We start from the raw sequence: 19614 nt of genomic DNA, 5'->3' as shown, positions 1-19614 counted from the left end.
CTTTGAGAAATATTTATGTGTATGAAACCTTTCAGAAGGAGCCTCTCTGTCTCCCTCTGCCCCTCTGTACTGCAATTCTATGAAATAAATTTATATCGTAATTCAGATCACTTTGATTATATAATACTATATTTTTACCAATTAGTTTTTAATGTTACAAATGATCGTAAAATGAACAAACCTATTATGCTCTGTGCAACGTGTTGCGAGAGTATAAATTTATTAAAGTTAAAATAGTTGATTCTTTATTTGCTTAATGGAATTATTTTCAGTGTAGTATATACATAAATACATGAAAAGTCGTATTAATACATTCGATTACCTATATATTTTAGGTGTCAATGAGCCTTATAACTGAACAAGTCTGTGAACTGCATTATTCCAAACAATTGGATAGTACATCTAATGCATTGCGTAAATCTTCACCTAGCGCTACTTTAGACATTCCTGCTGTTTTAGATCAGCAATTAGCAGCTTTGACTCATCATAAACTACAGTTAGAAAAGAAGGGCATCTGTTTGTCACAACATAATCAAAGCGAAAAACTATTATCAGATGCTCAAAATTTTCCAAAATCTTCGCCATATGCGCTAGAAACTGAAGATTGTACATCTAACATCATTTACTCGAATCCCCATATATTTTCATCGCCCGTTGATTTAAAAGCAATTGATGCGAACGTATCTGAACCACCGGATGATGCTGAAAATGTTCTAAATAATTTAAGACAAACAAAACTCAGCAAGTATATTAGTCAAAAACCTGTTACGAAGCTAATCGAAAACAAAGATAATGGTGAAATAATTCATATGCGGAGTAAGATGTCTTCTAAGGTCGTATGTGAAGAAAACAAAAAAGGTATGTATAAATATTTGAAATATTAACCTGTTTTAGTAATAAGAGACGAATGTGGTAAATATCGGAACAATAGATTATATTATATTACTTACTATATATTCTCCCAAATTTTAAGAATTTAGACTTATATGCTGGCATAGGTATGAACACAATCAGTTAGCTCAAAATGATTAATGTTTATAATGCAGAAAGTCACGGCTACCGAAACTCCAATATGTACATCGTATAAATCAGCGCAGAAACTAACACATATACATCGCGAAACTCATAAGGTCTTTGAAAGCGATGAACGATCACACGTACACAAGAGTTTCGGCTAGAACTGTCATTGGGATTTACGAAACTCATAGAAACTTTAACAGTAGTGCTGTTGGCTATATATCTGGCGATTTAATTGATAGGTGGCTTGCAGGGTAATATGTGGTTTTTTTACTAGAAATGTCAATGTCAGTAGTATGGAGATCACCACGGAACAATTGATGTCAAAAAAATTTCCCAAAATGGCTATAGGAGTGTGCGTCAATTTGCTATAACCTTATACCTTTATTACGGTATTACGTACTAAGAATTTCAACCAATTTCGTTTAAAGATTTATTGATGTTGTTAACCTGGAAATAAAAGAACATTTTAAAGGGAAGACGTCGTCCGGAAGTAGTGGGTTGTATTGATTCGTCATGTTCGCATCATTTCTCACAAACTCTTAGTTTAACTTTTACTGCCTCCAAATTACGACTTGCCTTATTGATTTTCTATACCCTGAACAGGATATATTTTGTTTGCCACGAGGGTTATAACACCCAGAATTAAACGTCGAAAAACCCTATAGAGTATATAATATATAAATGGTCAACGTGACGAGCTGAGTCGATTTACGGTAGTCATGTCCGTTTGTCTGTATATACGCGAAGTAGTGCCTCAGTTTTTGAGATATCGTTCAAGATAACGCCACAATTTTCGTCTAAATATTTGGATCTGATCACTATAGCATATAGCTGCTAGCATTGACTGACCGATCACAATGAAGGATTAATAAAAAATCTTTTCTTCTTATTAAGTAATCTTAATTCGACTTGAAGGTTATATTAAACAACGTGGTTAGAAAAAGCTAGCCAAACTTTTCCGTTGGAAACAAACCGTTGGCCTGTTACGTTTTCAGATTTAGTTACACATATAGTTACTACAAGAAATGCACTTGTGAAGAATATTAAGCTTCGGTTGCTTTTTCTTGTTTTATCAAGAGTTTAATAAGTTTTTCTACTGTTATTTTATCGTAATTTTTTTTTGTATATTCTCACTCTTGCAACATATTGCCACAGAGCATAATAATTTTGTTCACTTAACGATTGCTTGTAACATCTTAAACTAATCGAGATAGGTATAGAGTTAAATATATCAATTGATTTGCATACTGGAAAGTGAAAAAAACAGATGAAAATGATGTTATATGGGAAATAGGCGTGGTTGTAATCCGATTTCGCCCATTTTTGTTTGCAGATGCCCCTCCTTAATGTGATCCTGTGTACCAAATAAGAGTCGTGTATCTTGTTGTGAAGCTTAGTTATGGCAAGTTATTTGTTTTTGATTAATGGCGTTTTGTGGGCGTGGCAGTGGTCCGATTACGCCCATCTGCAATACCAACCGTCTTACGGTACCAACAAACATGTGTACCAAGTTTCATAAAGATATCTCAATTTTTACTCAAGTTACAGCTTGCACAGACGGACGGACAGACAGTCACCCGGATTTCAACTCATCTCTTCATCCTGATCATTTGTATATATATAACCCTATATCTAACTCGATTATTTTAGGTAATACAAACAACCGTTAATTGAACAAAACTATTATACTCTGTAGCAACAAGTGGCGAGAGTATAAAAATAAGTTTCAAGTTGATTTGTAGCGAGAAACATTTTTTCAAACGAGGTAAAGCGTATATAGTAAGCCCACCTCCGGCTCAGTTATATGTTATATCAGAGAACATACAAGAATGAGAAGGTGCAGGTTCGACATCGAATATTTGTAAAATTTCAACCGGGGAATTCACCCCGTGAAATATTAACATTCTTTTGAATTTTGGCAGAAGGGTATCTGTAAAAATTAAGCCATTTCTTGTGTGAACATTCTCAACAAGATAATTTTCATGAGAGCACCAGAGAATGAAAATATGTTATGCGAACATTTAAAATTTTAAAATTTTTAGTAAATCTTTAAGTAAACACATTTATACTAATTTATGAATTAACAAATATTTCTAAACATTTATTTAAATAATTTATGTATGTACATATGTATATGACATCAATATGAAGTCGAACAAGCATTGGCTCGGCAATTTTGATGACAATGTTATGTCAATAGTTATTATTTTAATAATTATTTATCTATCGTTTAAAAATTTTATATTGGGGTATATGTGCGTTCATATGTATGGTACATACATATACCTTAAAAAATATAATTAAATATGAATGTACATACAAGTATATACGTATATCTGAATATGTTTATATGTAAATACATAAGCTTTTATTTTTCTATGCATATAAGTATGCATTTACATACATACTAATCATCTAAACATGAACAATTTGCATACATACATATGTATATGCGTACACATATAAGTATGTAAGCCAATAACAAAAAATACAAACATTGTTGTACAAAAACATTTTCTTTTATAAACGCGTAGGCGCACAAGCAATAAGTTAAGTCGCTCCATTAATAAAACAAAACGCCACATCTCCCCGGACAGGCGCTTGCCCACAAGCGGTTTTTGCGACGATAGCAAAAGCTAATAAAAATCATAAACTGAACGAGTTTTTGATGTTCCTTCGAGAAGGGAAAAGTGACAACCCCGTAATAGACAGAAAATATAGTCACTAGACAGAACTAGCAACAAAGTTTTTGTCGATTTTACATATTTTAATATCGATATTTAAATTAACTTCCTCGTATGTGGAAGTATTAAAAAAATATATTTTCCGCGCAACGCACGGAAGAAATCAAACGATTGGCTTGAGTGCTCCTGATGGAAGACTAAATCTCTTTATTTCAATTTACTCTTATGTATACATTTTTCTTATATGCTTAAGTCTTATAATAAGTGTCAATTTACAATATTCGCTTATTCAGCAATTAGTTTTGTTGTTTACATTATATGGGTGGTCTTAGCTTAATAAAAAGAGTATTTGTTGCTTAAATAAGCAAAGATTTTTTACATTTACCTTTTTTTCTGGACAAAATATCTGATAGGCAAGTATTTGTAGTATTAATTTTACAATACGTGTTTATCATTTCTTTTTTACAATTTTTTATATTAATATATTCTTTTTTGCATTTTGCAATTTCTTTGTCAATTACTAATTTACCGTCTTCTTGTGTGATTGCTCTTACTTCATAATATTTGCAATCATTTATAATTTTAGGATACTTAATATATATAACAATTACATCTTTATTTTGTAATATCTTAAAGTTAGAAATGTCCATTAAGTCAGTTATAGTCAATCGTCCGTGTTCATTTTGCATTATATTTTTTATCTCATTTAAATGTAAAATTGCAGGGTTTAAAATTCCTATTTTTGCCATAGCTATCGTATGAACCATATTTTGTAGTTCAGTTATTAAAAATTGATATTTCCTTTTCGTTAAAATTTTAACATGTGAATTTTCGTTTACATTTTTAATTCTTTCTGTTAATTGAATGATTATTTTAAAAATTTCAGAGTTGGTTGTGTATTGTTTATTGTTATTTTCAATTAGTTCGTTTAACTTATTATTTATTAACACTAAATCGTCATGATCTGGTGTTCCTGCTATCCACTTCCATAGTGTTCCTAATTCATTAATCCCTCTCTTATATCTTGTATCTTTATTTTGTATTTGCTCTAATAAAGTTTCGATAATTTCAATTTCTGGTTCTGTATCTAAATCATTAATATATGCTACCTCATTTTCATTATTCCCATGTAAATTATTATATCTGTATTTTTTATTACTATAACTTTTGTCTGAATTTATAAGTTCTCTAAAATAAGTTAAATTAGTAATATGAAAAATGTCGCCATAGTCATTGTATAAAGCTACGTCTCCGTCCTCTAATAAGACATAATCTTCTCTTGTATAGTCCACAATGTCCGTCATTGTTTGAACAATTAATATTAAAACAAGAAAAAACGTTAACTTCGGTTGCGCCGAAGCTATAATACCCTTCACAAAAACAAAGGCCCCTTACAAGAACTTGATTCCGAACGTTCAATTTGTATGACAGCTATATGATATAGTGATCTGATCTGACCAATTTCTGTGGAGAATAATTTGTTGCCTTAAGCAATAACTCGTGCCTAATTTCGTGAAGATATCTTGTCAAATAAAAAAATGTTCCATGCAAGCACTTTACTCCGATCGTTCAGTTAATATGGCAGCTATATCCTATAGTCATCCGGTCCATACAATTTCTTCGGAGATTAGATTAATGCTTTAAATAATAATACATGCCAAATTTCGTGAAGATACCTCGTCAAATTAAAGAGTTTTCCATACAAGCACTTCATTCCGATTGTTCAGTTTGTATGGCAGCTATATGCTATAGTCATCCGATCTGAATAATTTCTTCGGAGATTACATTGTTGCCTTAATTAATAATCCGTGCCAAATTTCGTGAAGATACCTCGTCAAATGAAAGAGTTTTCCATACAAGCACTTGATTCCGATTGTTCAGTTTGTATGGCAGCTATATGCTATAGTGATCCGATATCGGCGGTTCCAACAAATGAGCAGCTTCTTTGTGAGAAAAGTACAGGTGCAAAATTTCAGATCGATATCTCAAAAACTGAGGGACTAGTTTGCGTATATACAGACGGACGGACAGACGGACGGACAGACAGACGGACATTGCTAAATCAATTCAGCTCGTCACGGTGATCATTTATATATATACTTTATATGGTCTCCGACGTTTCCTTCTGGGTGTTACAAACTTCGTGGCAAAATTAATATACCCTGTTCAGGGTATAAATATTAAGGGTATTATTTTCTGAAAATATATATTCAAGATTTAATATTATCTTTATGTACTATTCTATTTCTGTAGTTAATTTTGACCTTATTCCCTAAATCTTCTTTTATTACTTGTTTCTTGTATCTAGGATTTAGCTTATTTCTTTCCCCTATTATTTTTTCATAGATAACATCTCCACATAAATATGTTTTGTTAAATCTATTTTTATTTTGTCTTTCTAGCATCCTAGTTTGTGCTAATAAAAGTTTATCTGGTAAATTATCATGAGAGACCTTGTTATAAAGGACTTCGAATGGTTTCTTATCAGTAACCGAATGTATAGTTTTATTGTATTGGTGAGCGGCTCTATATATTGATTCTGAAAAGCTGATTAAATTATATTCTTGTTTTATACATCGCGATATTTCAATTATTGTTGAATGGACCCTCTCTATCTGACCATTTGTGGTGCTATGATTTGGGTTGCAGAAATAAATTTCAATCTGAAGTCTCTGCATCGGGGATTTAAATTGTACCGTAGTAAATCCTGGTTCATTATCAATTGTTATTCTCTTTACATTAGGGAAACTTTGATATATATCTAACACTTTATCTTCTAAATTAATTTTATCTTCAATTTGTTTAATAACCAAAAACTATGAATAACTATCGATACATGTAATGAATTTTAATGATTGTGCATAAAATATATCTATGTGTATTTGAATTCCCTCCTCTTTAGGTATAGGGACCTCTCCAATAGGTATTTTTATGGGATGTCTATCATATTTATTTTTATTACAAATTTCACAATTTCTAATGTATTCTTTAAATTGTTTATGCATTTCTGGCCAATAGTAAAAAGTTGAGATTTGTTTAATATTTTCGTCAAAGCCCCTGTGCGCTCTGTTTTGAGTTTGCTCTATTATTGTTCCCTGGTCTTCTTTGTTTGGTATATCCATGTTAAAATTTTGTGTAAATAAAAACTTGGTAGTAAATGTTTCTTTTAATTTAACCTTTATTTCATATAAGTCTTCAGGTGTACAATATATTGCAGTTACAAGATTTGGTTGTAAAAATTCTTTTAGAATAGTCATTAAATTTTCGAGTGTATCATATTCAATAATATGTCTAGTTTTATTAAAATTATTAATAGATTCGTGAATGGTAAAGCGACCTTTACTAAGAAGTATTTGTTGCTTAAATTGATTCAATGGTTTTTTAGTTTCTTGAATTTGTGTGTTATCAGAACTCTCTGCTGAATGTTGTGTGTCCATTGATGAATCATCAGTTATAATATTTAAGTTTTTACGAGATAAGGCATCTGCGACTATATTAATATTTCCCGATTTATAAATCATTTTGAGAGCATATTCTTTAATAATGGTATGCCATGTTTTCTTTCTTACATTAGGATTTCTCGAAGAGACTGCAAAAGTCAAAGGTTGGTGATCTGTGTGTATTTCTAAATCTGATACTCCATAAAGATAGCTTCTTAGAGTTTTTAATGCCCAAACTATGGCATAAAGTTCTTTCTCATTCGTTGCATAATTCTTTTCTGTGGAATTCAATGTTTTAGAGATAAATGTAATAGGTTTTCCATCTTGGCTTAATACACCACCTAATGCATCATTTGAGGCATCGGTTGCTAATATAAATTTTTTATTAAAGTCTGGTTGCGTTAATTCTACTTGATTGGTTAGTAATTGTTTTAATTTTTCAAATGCTAAAATTGCATCCTGTTCTAATCGAACTTCAATTTTCTTTGACATATGCTGAGATACATGTCCATTTTCTCCAGATAAATGTTTGTTTAGTGGTTTAGCTATTGCTGCGAAATCTTTGATAAATTTCCTATAATATCCAATCATTCCCATGAAACTTCGAAGTTGTCGTACTGTTTTTGGTAATGGAAAATTAAAAATCGCTTTGACTTTATGCGGATCCGTTTTGATTACATCTTTTGCAACTATATATCCCAAAAATTCAACTTCATTTTCAAAAAATTTTGACTTTTCTAATGATATTTTCATATTCGATTTTTTAAGTAAGTTGATTACTTGATTCAAATGTTTTATATGATCGACTAGATTGCGTGAAAAAACAATTATATCATCAATGGCATTATCATCGTGGCAGAATTTTCCAATAAATTCTCTTAATACATTATCCATAGCTCGTTGGAAAATACTTGGTGCATTCTTTAAACCAAATGGCATTCTTAAAAATTCGTATTTTCCATTATTTACTGAAAATGCAGTTTTCTCGATGTCCTCAGGCTTCATTAAAATTTGGTGAAATCCTGATTCTAAATCGATTGTGGAGAAATACTGTGATCCTCCTAGATTTGAAAGTATAACGTTAGTATCTGGTATCGGATATGTATCCGAAATAGTAATTTCATTTAGTTTTTTGAAATCCACTACCATTCTTAATTTTGCTGTGCCATCATCATTGATACCCTTTTTTGGTACCACCCAGATTGGAGAATTGTAAGGACTTTTACTTGGTCGTAGAACTTCGTTTTTTAAAAGATTATCGATCTCTTTATTCACAAAAGCATTTGATGCTAAAGGATACTGATACTGTTTACTCCAAATTGGAGTATTTACCGAGGTTCTTATTTCCGCACGAATATCCGTTCGAAACGGTAAATTCATGTTTATTGAAGAATGTATTTCATTTATTTTTTTCTCAAATATTTAATTCTTTCTTCATTTATGCCGGTATTTCCTTCGGCTGGTGCTTCAGAGAATTCTTCCTCTAAATTTATTTTGTTTATATAATCTTCTTTATTGTCGGTAAGTACGTCGACTGGCGTTGTAGAACTTTTTTGTTCCACAATAAATTTTTTATTTTTATTGCCGGTATTATCTTCGGCTGGCGTTGTAAAACTTTTTTGTTCCACAATAAATTTTTTATTTTTATTGCCGGTATTATCTTCGGCTGGCGTTGTAGAACTTTTTTGTTCCACATTATATTTTTTATAATTGAATTTTTTACTTTTGTTGCCGGTATTACCATCGGCTGGCGTTGTAGAACTTTTTGGTTCCACAATAAATTTTTTATTTTTATTGCCGGTATTATCTTCGGCTGGCGTTGTAAAACTTTTTTGTTCCACAATAAATTTTTTATTTTTATTGCCGGTATTATCTTCGGCTGGCGTTGTAGAACTTTTTTGTTCCACATTATATTTTTTATAATTGAATTTTTTACTTTTGTTGCCGGTATTACCATCGGCTGGCGTTGTAGAACTTTTTTGTTCCACAATAAATTTTTTATTTTTATTATATTCATTGTGCTGGTATAAATCTTCAGCTGGCGCTTTAGGAGTCTCTGCTCCCAAAGTAATTATATTTCCTTTAGTGTTTTCATTTTTTAAATTGTCTTTTATCTCATGTTGCTCAGATTCATTTCCTAAGCTAAATATGTCTTCTTCCTTTTCATTATTTATTATCAACTTTTTTTCTTTTAAGTTGATCACTGCATTAATTTTTTTCAGGAATTTGTATCCAATTAAAAAGTCTGCTTCTAAATTTTCGATTTCGTAAAAAATTTGTCTTTTACCAAATAGAGTAATAAAATGATAATATCGTATTATCGAAAATCCATTAATTGTTTTTACTCTTTTATATATATTTAATTCGTTTTTATTCTTATAAATTCCTGATTTTATATAGCAACTTGTTGCTCCCGTGTCTACTAAAATTTTAAAGTTTTGGCCATTAACCCTGTCATGTAAGAAAATATATGGCAGAGTTAGTTTTGATCTAAAAAATGATCCTCTTTAATATTATTTATCCTTTGTGTTTTATTTGGTGGTTGATTACTTATTTGTGCGCTGGCATATGGTCGTTTATCTGTGGTATGTATTCTTGTATTCTGTACATTACTTGTATTATTTACATTATAATGTGGTCGATTTTGAATTCGAGTACTTGGATCGACATCCATTGGGATAGGTCTTGCCTGAATGTTTTGTTGTAAGGGCCTTTGGTTGTAGCCTCTTTGAAGTTGGGTTTGTGGAAACCGTAAATTATTATTGAAATTTCCGTTATTGATGTTAGTACGTTGTCTGTAACAATTCGGATTTTTCCCGAATTGTGATGCGAAAATTGCTCGCATATTATTCGATTCTAATTCTTGTGCTTTTGCCAACGCATTTGGCAAATCACTTGGTGATAATGAAAATATTATATTGGCTAAATTTCCATTTAGACCTGTTATATATATACGCAACGCATCCCGCCTATTCTTTGCGTTTAATTCTTTAGTTACGGCATTATCCGATCCGTAAGTCATTATTGTTTTATTAATAAGTAAAGTTAATTTTTCATTAACTTTATTATAGTATTCTATAATTGAAGAAGTGCCCTGTCGCAAAATACTCATCTCCTGTTCGATAATATGAGCTGGTCGCTTGTCCGTGTAAGCAAAATCGAGTCGTGCCAAAATGGCATCAAAATTAAGAACCGTTCCGTGATTGGATAAAATGTCGTTAGCATTGTTTGTAATTTTATTTCTTAGTATAGTTAATGCAGCAAAATATCTACGGCTGCCCCTTACATACAAACTTAAGTCGTTATTGGCTGATTCCCTTCAGCTAACGTATTTAGTTTGTTTGCCATTAAATTCTGGTAGTAACTTGACCACCTCAAGTGACTCATCACAATTGATATGTGGATCGATCACTTCTATTTTATAATCAACTACTGTAGTTGACTGTGTTAAGTCCTGCAGTTGCCTTCGCAACTCCTCTACCTCTAATTTAAGAGAAGCATTTGTTACAGTTATTGGTCTAGCAACAAGATTCTCGTTCTCACTATTTAGAGCCATTTTTTATTATTTTAGTTTTTGTATGTTTTAAATATGGGCAAGTTTCAGTTCTATGGTTGCCCTTGCAATGATTACAATAGTAAAGTATTTCGTATCTTAGTGTACTTGAATTATTTCCCATTAAAAATATGCTTTCTTCTAGGACAGGATGCCTTTTTTTATATTGGTTTAACGTCTTTCCTTTTCACATACCTTAATCATAGCTATTGTTTCAGATACTATTGTATCCCTATTGTAATAGTCCTCAATTGTTGCTACTTTGTTTTTTTCTATGTATTTAAAAACTGCCCTCATACAATTTATTTTATGTTTTTAGATGGGTCATCCTTTAGTAAATAATTTTTGGAAGGATTTTCAGTTTTCCCTAAGTTTCGAATTATTTTCTCTAGTTTATCAACATCCAAATCTATTGGTAATGCCCCTGACATATTTCTAGTATATGTATATAATAAATAATGTGCTTTTACTTTTTATCTTGTTTCTTTCTACCTTATCCCTTTTTTTTGAACTTTAATAAGATTTATTTGACCTACATTTGTCTGAGTCAGTTGGTAAAGCGTCTGCCATTTTTGTCAAAATTTTGGAAATACATTTTTTGTTTTATTTTCTTATATATATATTTTTATTAGTTTTGCCGTTATTACTTTCGGCTAGATTTGTGGAATCTCTGTTTCCTTTTTTTTTTTTTAAATAAATTTTGTGATCCTTTCTAGGAAAGGAGACTCTTTTATTCTGGAGGGTCTGGAGTTCAGAATCGCAGAAATGAGTTTATGTTATAAACCGGAGGGTTACCCTTGCGGTGGTGAATCGCGGTTTTTAAATATTTGGTTATATGGCTGATCGAGCCTTGATTTATAAGATGCTTTTTTTATAATTTTTGATCCTTTCTAGGAAAGGAAACTCTTTTATCCTGGAGGGTCTGAAGTACAGAATCGCAGAATTGAGTTTATGTTATAAACCGGAGGGTTCCCCTTGCGGTGGTGAATCGCGGTTTTTAAATATTTGTTATAGGCTGGTCGAGCCTTGATTTATAGCATGTTTTTTTTTATAAATTTGAGTACTTATACTTAAAATATTTTATGTTACTAGGATTATTACAATAATACAATTTTATTGTTATACATTTAATATATATTAAAATATCAGCTTACTCGTTTTGCGTCCTTCTCTAAAGGGGTTTGTTGATTGGTGTTAAGCTTCCCTTGCCAGTGTTGATTGCTGTTTAGCTTCCCTTATTTTAATTTTTCGATTGTTAGTTTTTGGTGTAGGGTTTTATATTTTTTTACACACTTTATTCTATTTGAATTGCTTCGAAATTGGCGTAGTTATAGAGTAACACTTTTGTTATAGTTCACTTGCTGTTATTGTTATTTCACTACATAGCGTTGTATTTTTTTGAAGATTCGTTTGTTCACAGCGTTTACGCTTGTTTTCTTGCAATTGCTTTTTCAAACTTTTTTAAAAAATCTTTAGTATTAGAACTTATTGTTTTTTTTTGGTATTTAAATTAGTTTTTGAGGGTTTTTTTTAATTTGTGCACTCGCATAGCCGTACTTTTTGATTTTCGGGCCTTTTATTCGCGTCGTGCTCGCGTAGCCGTACATTTTTTGTCTCTTTTCTTTTCTCCTCCCGTGAGGATACCTGATTGCTATTTTTCTGTGGTTTTGACACACGTCATTATGATTATCCTTTCGGCTAGAGATACTTGATTTTTCTCCCTTTTTTTACCGAGGATATCACTAACACATGCCCCACGCGTTGGGCGCCAATTAACTTCCTCCTTTATGGAAGTATAAAAAAATATAGTTTTCCGCGCAACGCACGGAAGAAATCAAACGATTGGCTTGAGTGCTCCTGATGGAAGACTAAATCTCTTTATTTCAATTTACTCTTATATATACATTTTTCTTATATGCTTAAGTCTTATAATAAGTGTCAATTTACAATATTCGCTTATTCAGCAATTAGTTTTGTTGTTTACATTATATGGGTGGTCTTAGCTTAATAAAAAGAGTATTTGTTGCTTAGATAAGCAAAGATGCTTATTTAAGAAGCTGTATTTTTGCTGAGTGCAAAGAAATAGTTTTGTTTATAATGATCGTAAAGTTACTTTGTGGAGGCTGCCGTTAACTTGTATGCATGCTCATATTTAAATATACATATTAACGATGATTTGTCGGCAAAGCTGTTAGAGCGACAAGGGAAGCAGTGATAATCGTCCGCGTTTGTTTATGTTTTTGTTATTTCGGTACAGCTCGAGTTCATATTTCTTTACATCGACACATAATTAGATACATACATATGTATCTATGTATGTACAAATGCGAAAATGCGTTTGGTCTTTTGAAATGTTATAAACTTCATAATTTATAATTCATGAAATCTATATTAACTTTATATGTAGGTAATAATATAAGCTGTAATTTATTATATACATACATATGTCAAAGGATTTTTAGGAATTATTTAGGAATAAAATAATAATAAACACAATTTGTACTATTTTCAGTCTATTCATTCCTTTCAGTTTTAAAAATTATAGTGTAATTTCAACAATTAACAAAAAAAAAACTGTCATTTATATTTGTCGTGTAAAATATGTATACGACATATTCATATTTCTATGCCCTACATCGTAACATGTTTCTGCTAAATAGTAGCGAATATGTAAGAAATTGTGAATTCGCTACTTGGTGTTCTTCAGCTCTGTTAGCCGTTCAATCGAGCACCATACAAAATTCGATTTGCACCTTCTCATTCTTGTCTGTTCTCTGGTTATATAATATGTGAGACTTTAAACGCGTTTTTCTCAAAACTACTTTTTTCCAATTGGCAAGACAAAAAACTCGGACAGTTTTTTCAGATCGACTTCAAATTTTGAGATAATCTTTAGAATTGGATTTTGCATAGAAGTACTTAGGGTAATTTCGATTGATTCTAAACTTTTTCATTTATGGCCAGTTTATTACGAAATTATTGACTACAAATTTAATTTTTTTGTCAAAATGCTTATAGTTTTTTGTAGGAATCAATATTTTTATAATCAAATTTCTCTACGTACTTCTATGGGTATTCTCATGTAGACTAACGATGCTTTTTTAGAGACGATTTTTAGACGTACGTATGTATGTCTGTCCGTCTGTACGTTAGCTTGCCTAAATATTAGATATCTTGAAAACTCGTCTCACGTCTTCCTTGGAACTTTGGAAAGTTTAATACTGTCAATGGACGAAATGTGACCATTGCCACAAGTGCCATATGTGTGTCACAATTACTAAAGTGAGGTAGCTGCCTAAGGTAAATAGTAAGAAACCTGAAATTAAGAGGTAGCAGCTTGTATTTCGCAGCTTTTCGAAAATTTACATTAAACGTGCTTTTATGTGAAAATTTCCGAACAACTATTTGACTAATATTCACCAAATGCTGTTTTTCTTTGACATTGGACCACAACCACTTTTTTCAATAGACAAATTAAGCCTCAATGAAATAATTCAAAATAAATTCCGTCCTCTCGAGTTTTGGTGGTTCTCATTCAAAAATAGCTGAAATGGGGTTATATATTTTTATACTCTTGCAACATGTAGCTACAGAGCATAATAGTTTTGTTCACCTAACGGTTGTTTGTATCACCTAAAAGTAATCGCGTTAGATATGGGGTTATACATATATAAATGATCAGGATAAAGAGACGAGTTGAAATCCGGGTGACTGTCTGTCCGTCTGTGCAAGCTGTAACTTGAGTAAAAATTGAGATATCTTTATGAAACTTGGTACACATGTTAAAATAAATCATGTCGATAAATCAAGCATTAAACACGTCAGAGACATTAAATTTTATCTCTGGGATGGTATAAGATAATTTTATAGGAAGAACGTTCAAAATTAGGCACTTTTAGATGAAAACCCATACCTTGGGATCTGCTTAACGGATTTCAACCAAATTCGGCGCATAACATTCTTCTCATATTTCTATATTATAGTGCGAAAATGCGCGAAATCGGATCACAACCACGCCTGTTTCCCATATAACACCATTTTAAATTCCATGTGATTCTTTCACTTTTCCAATATGCAAATCTAGAAATGTTTGTATCGGGGTAAAACTTTGTGTTAATAATGCGTTTAAAATATTTCACCTTGTGACCAAAAATTGTGTAAATCTAAACAATACTGTTCAAGCCCCTAGATACTGGATATGTGGACCCCAGTACCTATAGTTGAATTTTTACCGAAAATCTCGGTCAATGTGTAAGATATATAATTAAAATTCATATAATAAAATAAATAAATGAAACTCTCGATAATAGTATGTTTTGTGTCAAAAATGGGTGGAATCGGATCAATACTTCCTTTAATATACAATTTTGCCAACACCTGCCGTAATTTCTCTTTTAAGTTGCGAGAGTATAAAATGTTCGGTTACACCCGATTTTAGAACTTCCTTACTTGTTAATCATAAAGTTAGTTCCGAACTTATGATTCATTTTATACCAAAAATATAATTTAATTTGCAAGATACCATAATGAAATAATGAGGACATCCTTTTGTGATGGTAATATAATCTTAAAATGGTTAAAAATCGGTCCAGCATATCCCTAATGTAATGATTTAATTTCTAGTCTGATCAGCATACATAGGCGCATATCGAATATCACATGATCTGAAAAACCGACACAAAGCGCCAAAAATTCTTGCAAGTATTTTAATAATATATCTCACAGATTGACCGATATTTTCGATAAAAAAATCTTAATAAGAACGGGGGTATATTCGGTTTCTTGCTATGGGCTTGAATAGTTGTAGTCTGATCTTCGCAACGTGGCAAATCTTAAAGGCACTATTCGTGCATAGTTTTATCTCGATATACTTGTATTCATTGGTTCTTGGTTTGTATACTGGAAAGTGACAGAATAAGATGGAATTTAAAATGCGTGGTTGTTGTTCAATTTCGTTCATTTTCGCACTGTAATATAGCAATTTGGTTAAAATTAAACATGTGTGGTGCCACGTCCATTGCAAATTTTTATAGTGGCTCCTATAAAGCTTTTTTGTATCATTTTGGCCGCAAAACGACGCTTTTATTTATTGAGTTATCGCACTTTTAGTAGTTGTCAACAAAACCGTTATGGGGGGAGTAGGCGGGGTTGTAATCCGATTTCACCCATTTTCACACTTTTGAAGGATATGCTGCAAATTTTTGCTCTGAGCAAGTTTGGTTGATTTAGCTTAAGTGGGTTTGGAGATATATATGAACATAAAACCTATGAATTACAGTTTTGTATATTAATCTGGAGCTTAGTTATAGCCCTTTATAGGTTTTAGATTAACGGCGTTTTGTGGGCGTGGCAATTGTAGAATTCCGCCCAGTTGCAATGCTAAATCTTATCATCATTTTACCCAAGATATCGCTTGCACAGAGAAACAGACGGACGGACAGACCCGGTTTTCAACTGGTCTCGTCATCGTGATCATTTATATATATAACCCTATATCTAACTCGATTAGTTTTAGGTGGTACAAACCACTGTTAGGTGGACAAAACTAATATACTCTGTAGCAACATGTTGCAGGAGTATAAAAATAAGTAAAATACGGATTTACGACTTTTTGCGAAGTGTGTTCAAAGGAAAAGGTGAATTTTAATATTTTCGGGCTGTATACATTCGATTATCGATATTTGGTTTTTTTTCGGACACATATGTTTATCATGTGCTTGCATTAGGAGCCAATTTCGATTAGTAGTTTCTTTTTGACAACAGAAAAGGTTAATCACGTTCTTGTGTGCTTTTCGATTTTTGACTTTTGAAAGAAATGGATCAAGGAATATGTGTTAAAGTTTGCGTTAAAAATGGAATAAATGGCTCCAAGGCACTTGAAATGTTGACTGTGGCATTCGGCAAGTCCACTATGTCTCGAAAGAGTGTTTGTAAGTAGTATAAGGCCGAGAAGATGGTGATGACGATGAGCATCCTGGAGGTGCGATCACGTCAACAAGCGAAAAAAACATCGAAACAGTGAAAAAAGTGATCATCAAAATCGTCGAATCAATATTAGGGAAGTTGCAGAGGATAACTCATGCCATTAAATTTTCTCGAATGTTTTGGGCATAAAACGTGTGGCAGCGAAGTTTGTTCCGAAATTGCTAAATTTTGAGCAAAAACAATATCGCATTAGTATCGTTCAGGAGGCCAAGAATTGAAGAAAAAAGTGAAAGAAAAGCGGATTTCAGAAGTGCTCCAAGGATTGGAAAAAGCGTTGCCACCAGTGTATTATATCCGAAGGGGATTACTTGGAAGTGGACAAAACAGATATTGGTGAATAAATATGCACTTTCCAAAAAAATTCAAAATTCACCTTTTCTTTTGAGTACACCTCGTATCTCTGGCTATCAGCTGATGTTGAGATCTGTTCAAATCGAGCTACGAAAAGTATCGAAAATTCCGCATAAACGTTTTGGCCGGGTGGAACAAATTCTTTGTGGACAATACAATTGGAATCATAAAAACAAATCAGCATTGTCTTCACTTTTGACTTCTCCAGGCGCGATTTTTTGGGTTTCGGCTCGTCCGGCGCCTTCCATTCAGCACCACTTTGAAAACGTTGAAACCACTCGTGCACTCTGCTACAGGATAGGCAATCATCGCCATAAACTTGTTTCTTGAAATTTTTACCGGAAGTCGATAAAGGATAGCAGATTCTAACGCACTAGTCGGCACATAGATGGCGGCACTAGAGTTTACTTTGTTACTTTTTTATACTCTCGCAACCTGTTGCTACAGAGAATAATAGTTTTGTTGACCTAACGGTTGTTTGTATCACCTAAAACTAATCGAGTTAGATATCGGGTTATATATATATAAATGATCAGGATGAAGAGAAGAGTTGAAATCCGGGTGACTGTCTGTCCGTCCGTCCGTCCGTGCAAGCTGTAACTTGAGTAAAAATTGAGATATCTTTATGAAACTTGGTAGACATGTTTCTTGGTACCGTGAGACGGGTGGTATTATGGGCGTAATCGGACCACTGCCACGCCCACAAAACGACAATAATCAAAAACAAATAAATTGCCATAACTAAGCTCCACAACAAAATATAAAACTCTTATTTGGTATGCAGGATCACAATAGAGAGGGGCATCTGTAGTTAAAATTTTTTTTTAAAGTGGGCGTGGTCCCGCCCCTAATAGGATTAATGTGCATATCTCCTAAGCCGCTAATACTATAATAACAAAATTCACTGGAAGCAAATGTTTTTAGAACCTCTACCTACAGTGTGAAAATGGGTGAAATCGGGTGGCAACTCCGCCTACTCCCCATATAACGGTACTGTTAAAAACTACTAAAAGCGCGATAAATCAAGCACGAAACACACCAGAGACATTAAATTGTATCTCTGGGATGGTTTGAGATAACTGTATAGGAATCGCGTTCAAAATTAGACAGTGGGCGTGGCACAGCCCACCTTTAGGTGAAAACCCATATCTTGGGATCTGCTTAACCGATTTCAACCAAATTCGGTGTATAGCGTCCTTTTATATTACTATTTCATGGTGCGAAAATCGGCGAAATCGGACTACAAGCACGCCTATTTCCCATATAACACCATTTTCAATTCCATCTGATTCTGTCACTTTCCACTATGCATATCAAGCAACAATGATTATATCGGGGTAAAACTTTGCGTGAATAATACGTTTAAAGTATGCCACCTTGTGACCAAAAATTGTCTAAATCGAACCAAAACTATTCAAGCCCATAAGTACTAAATATGTGGACCCCAGTGCCTATAGTTGACCTTCTACCGAAAATATCAGTCGATCCACAAAGAAATCTCAAACGAGTATACCATTTGACTTTGCGAGAGTATAAAATGTTCGGTTACATCCGAACTTAGCCCTTCCTTACTTGTTACTGTTTACTTTGGAAAGCACTTTGAATTACCGTTGTCTGCTTCCAAAGATCATGCAGCCATTTTCAAATTCCTCCTGTTCTTCCTGTCCTGTTCTAATAACTCGTCATTAGCGATAGTTTTGTCTACCATAATAGCCTCCGTGAACGCATGTACGTACCCCTCTGCAAATGCTTTTTACCTGTAAGCAGCATTTTTGTTCTTCAGCTTCGATGCGCTTGGCTTTTGACCTGCGAATGATGCTACACTGACTGTCGGTGCTGATGAATGTGATATAAGGTTGGGATTTTATGTAAACTAGCTTTTTGAAAAATTCGTCAAAGTTCGTTGCGCCAAGTCATCGTAACACTCCTGTCCTCTTTTCGCAATTTCCTCCGTTTGGATGCATGCTGTTGCACGTTGTACAGCGATGCCCTTTCTGTGGCAATGTACATTTGCTAGAGAAATGTCCAAGTGCGTTGCAATTTTACATTTTATTTAAATTCGTTTTGTTTCGTTCAGCATATTTAACGTTACTGTCGTCTCGCTTGCTTGGTTAATTGCTTGTGACTCACTTAGAACTCCACGATTAATGAAATAGTCCTGGATAGCATTTTCTCCGCTTAATTGTTGTGAACTTCATGGTTGGAGCGCTTCGATGGATTTCTCGATGCTTTATTCCAGCTCATGCGTAGCGTATAATGACTGCTTCACTCAGTTTGTATGTACATCTAGCACCGACGAGTTTTGCCAGAACTATTTGAGAAAAAAAGCTAAACAGCAAAAAAATTACTAAAAAAGGCTAAATCAAGGGATAAAAAGGTCAAATTCAAAGTTCCAAAAAAAAAAAAAACAACTGGTAATATGTAACTGCAATTCTATGGCAGTTATTTCGTCAGTCTCGAATCTACATTTTTCTTGTCCCAAATATAAAATATCTCGTTTAACAGTATTTAATGCATTATCAATAGGAAAAAATTTATATTTTTTTAAGTAGCAGAACTAATAAGAAAATTTCAGCTTTTT

The 19614-nt window shown here is 32.8% G+C and overlaps 1 protein-coding gene across 6 annotated transcripts in view; it reads left to right on the top strand.

The window, feature by feature from the left end:
* Positions 1–19614, top strand: part of Zyx (lipoma-preferred partner zyxin) — a 412145-nt gene that overhangs the window by 134148 nt on the left and 258383 nt on the right. For all 6 annotated transcript variants that reach the window (XM_070112677.1, XM_070112673.1, XM_070112674.1 and 3 more), the window contains exon 5: positions 336–858. In XM_070112677.1, the coding sequence (XP_069968778.1) occupies positions 336–858 (523 nt within the window). The remainder of the gene's footprint in view (positions 1–335; positions 859–19614) is intronic.

The sequence above is a fragment of the Bactrocera oleae genome, chromosome X (assembly GCF_042242935.1).
Source record: "Bactrocera oleae isolate idBacOlea1 chromosome X, idBacOlea1, whole genome shotgun sequence".
Lineage (NCBI taxonomy): Eukaryota > Metazoa > Arthropoda > Insecta > Diptera > Tephritidae > Bactrocera > Bactrocera oleae.
The sequence above is the reverse complement of the archived record's forward strand: the minus strand, read 5'-3'. Positions and strand labels throughout refer to the sequence as shown.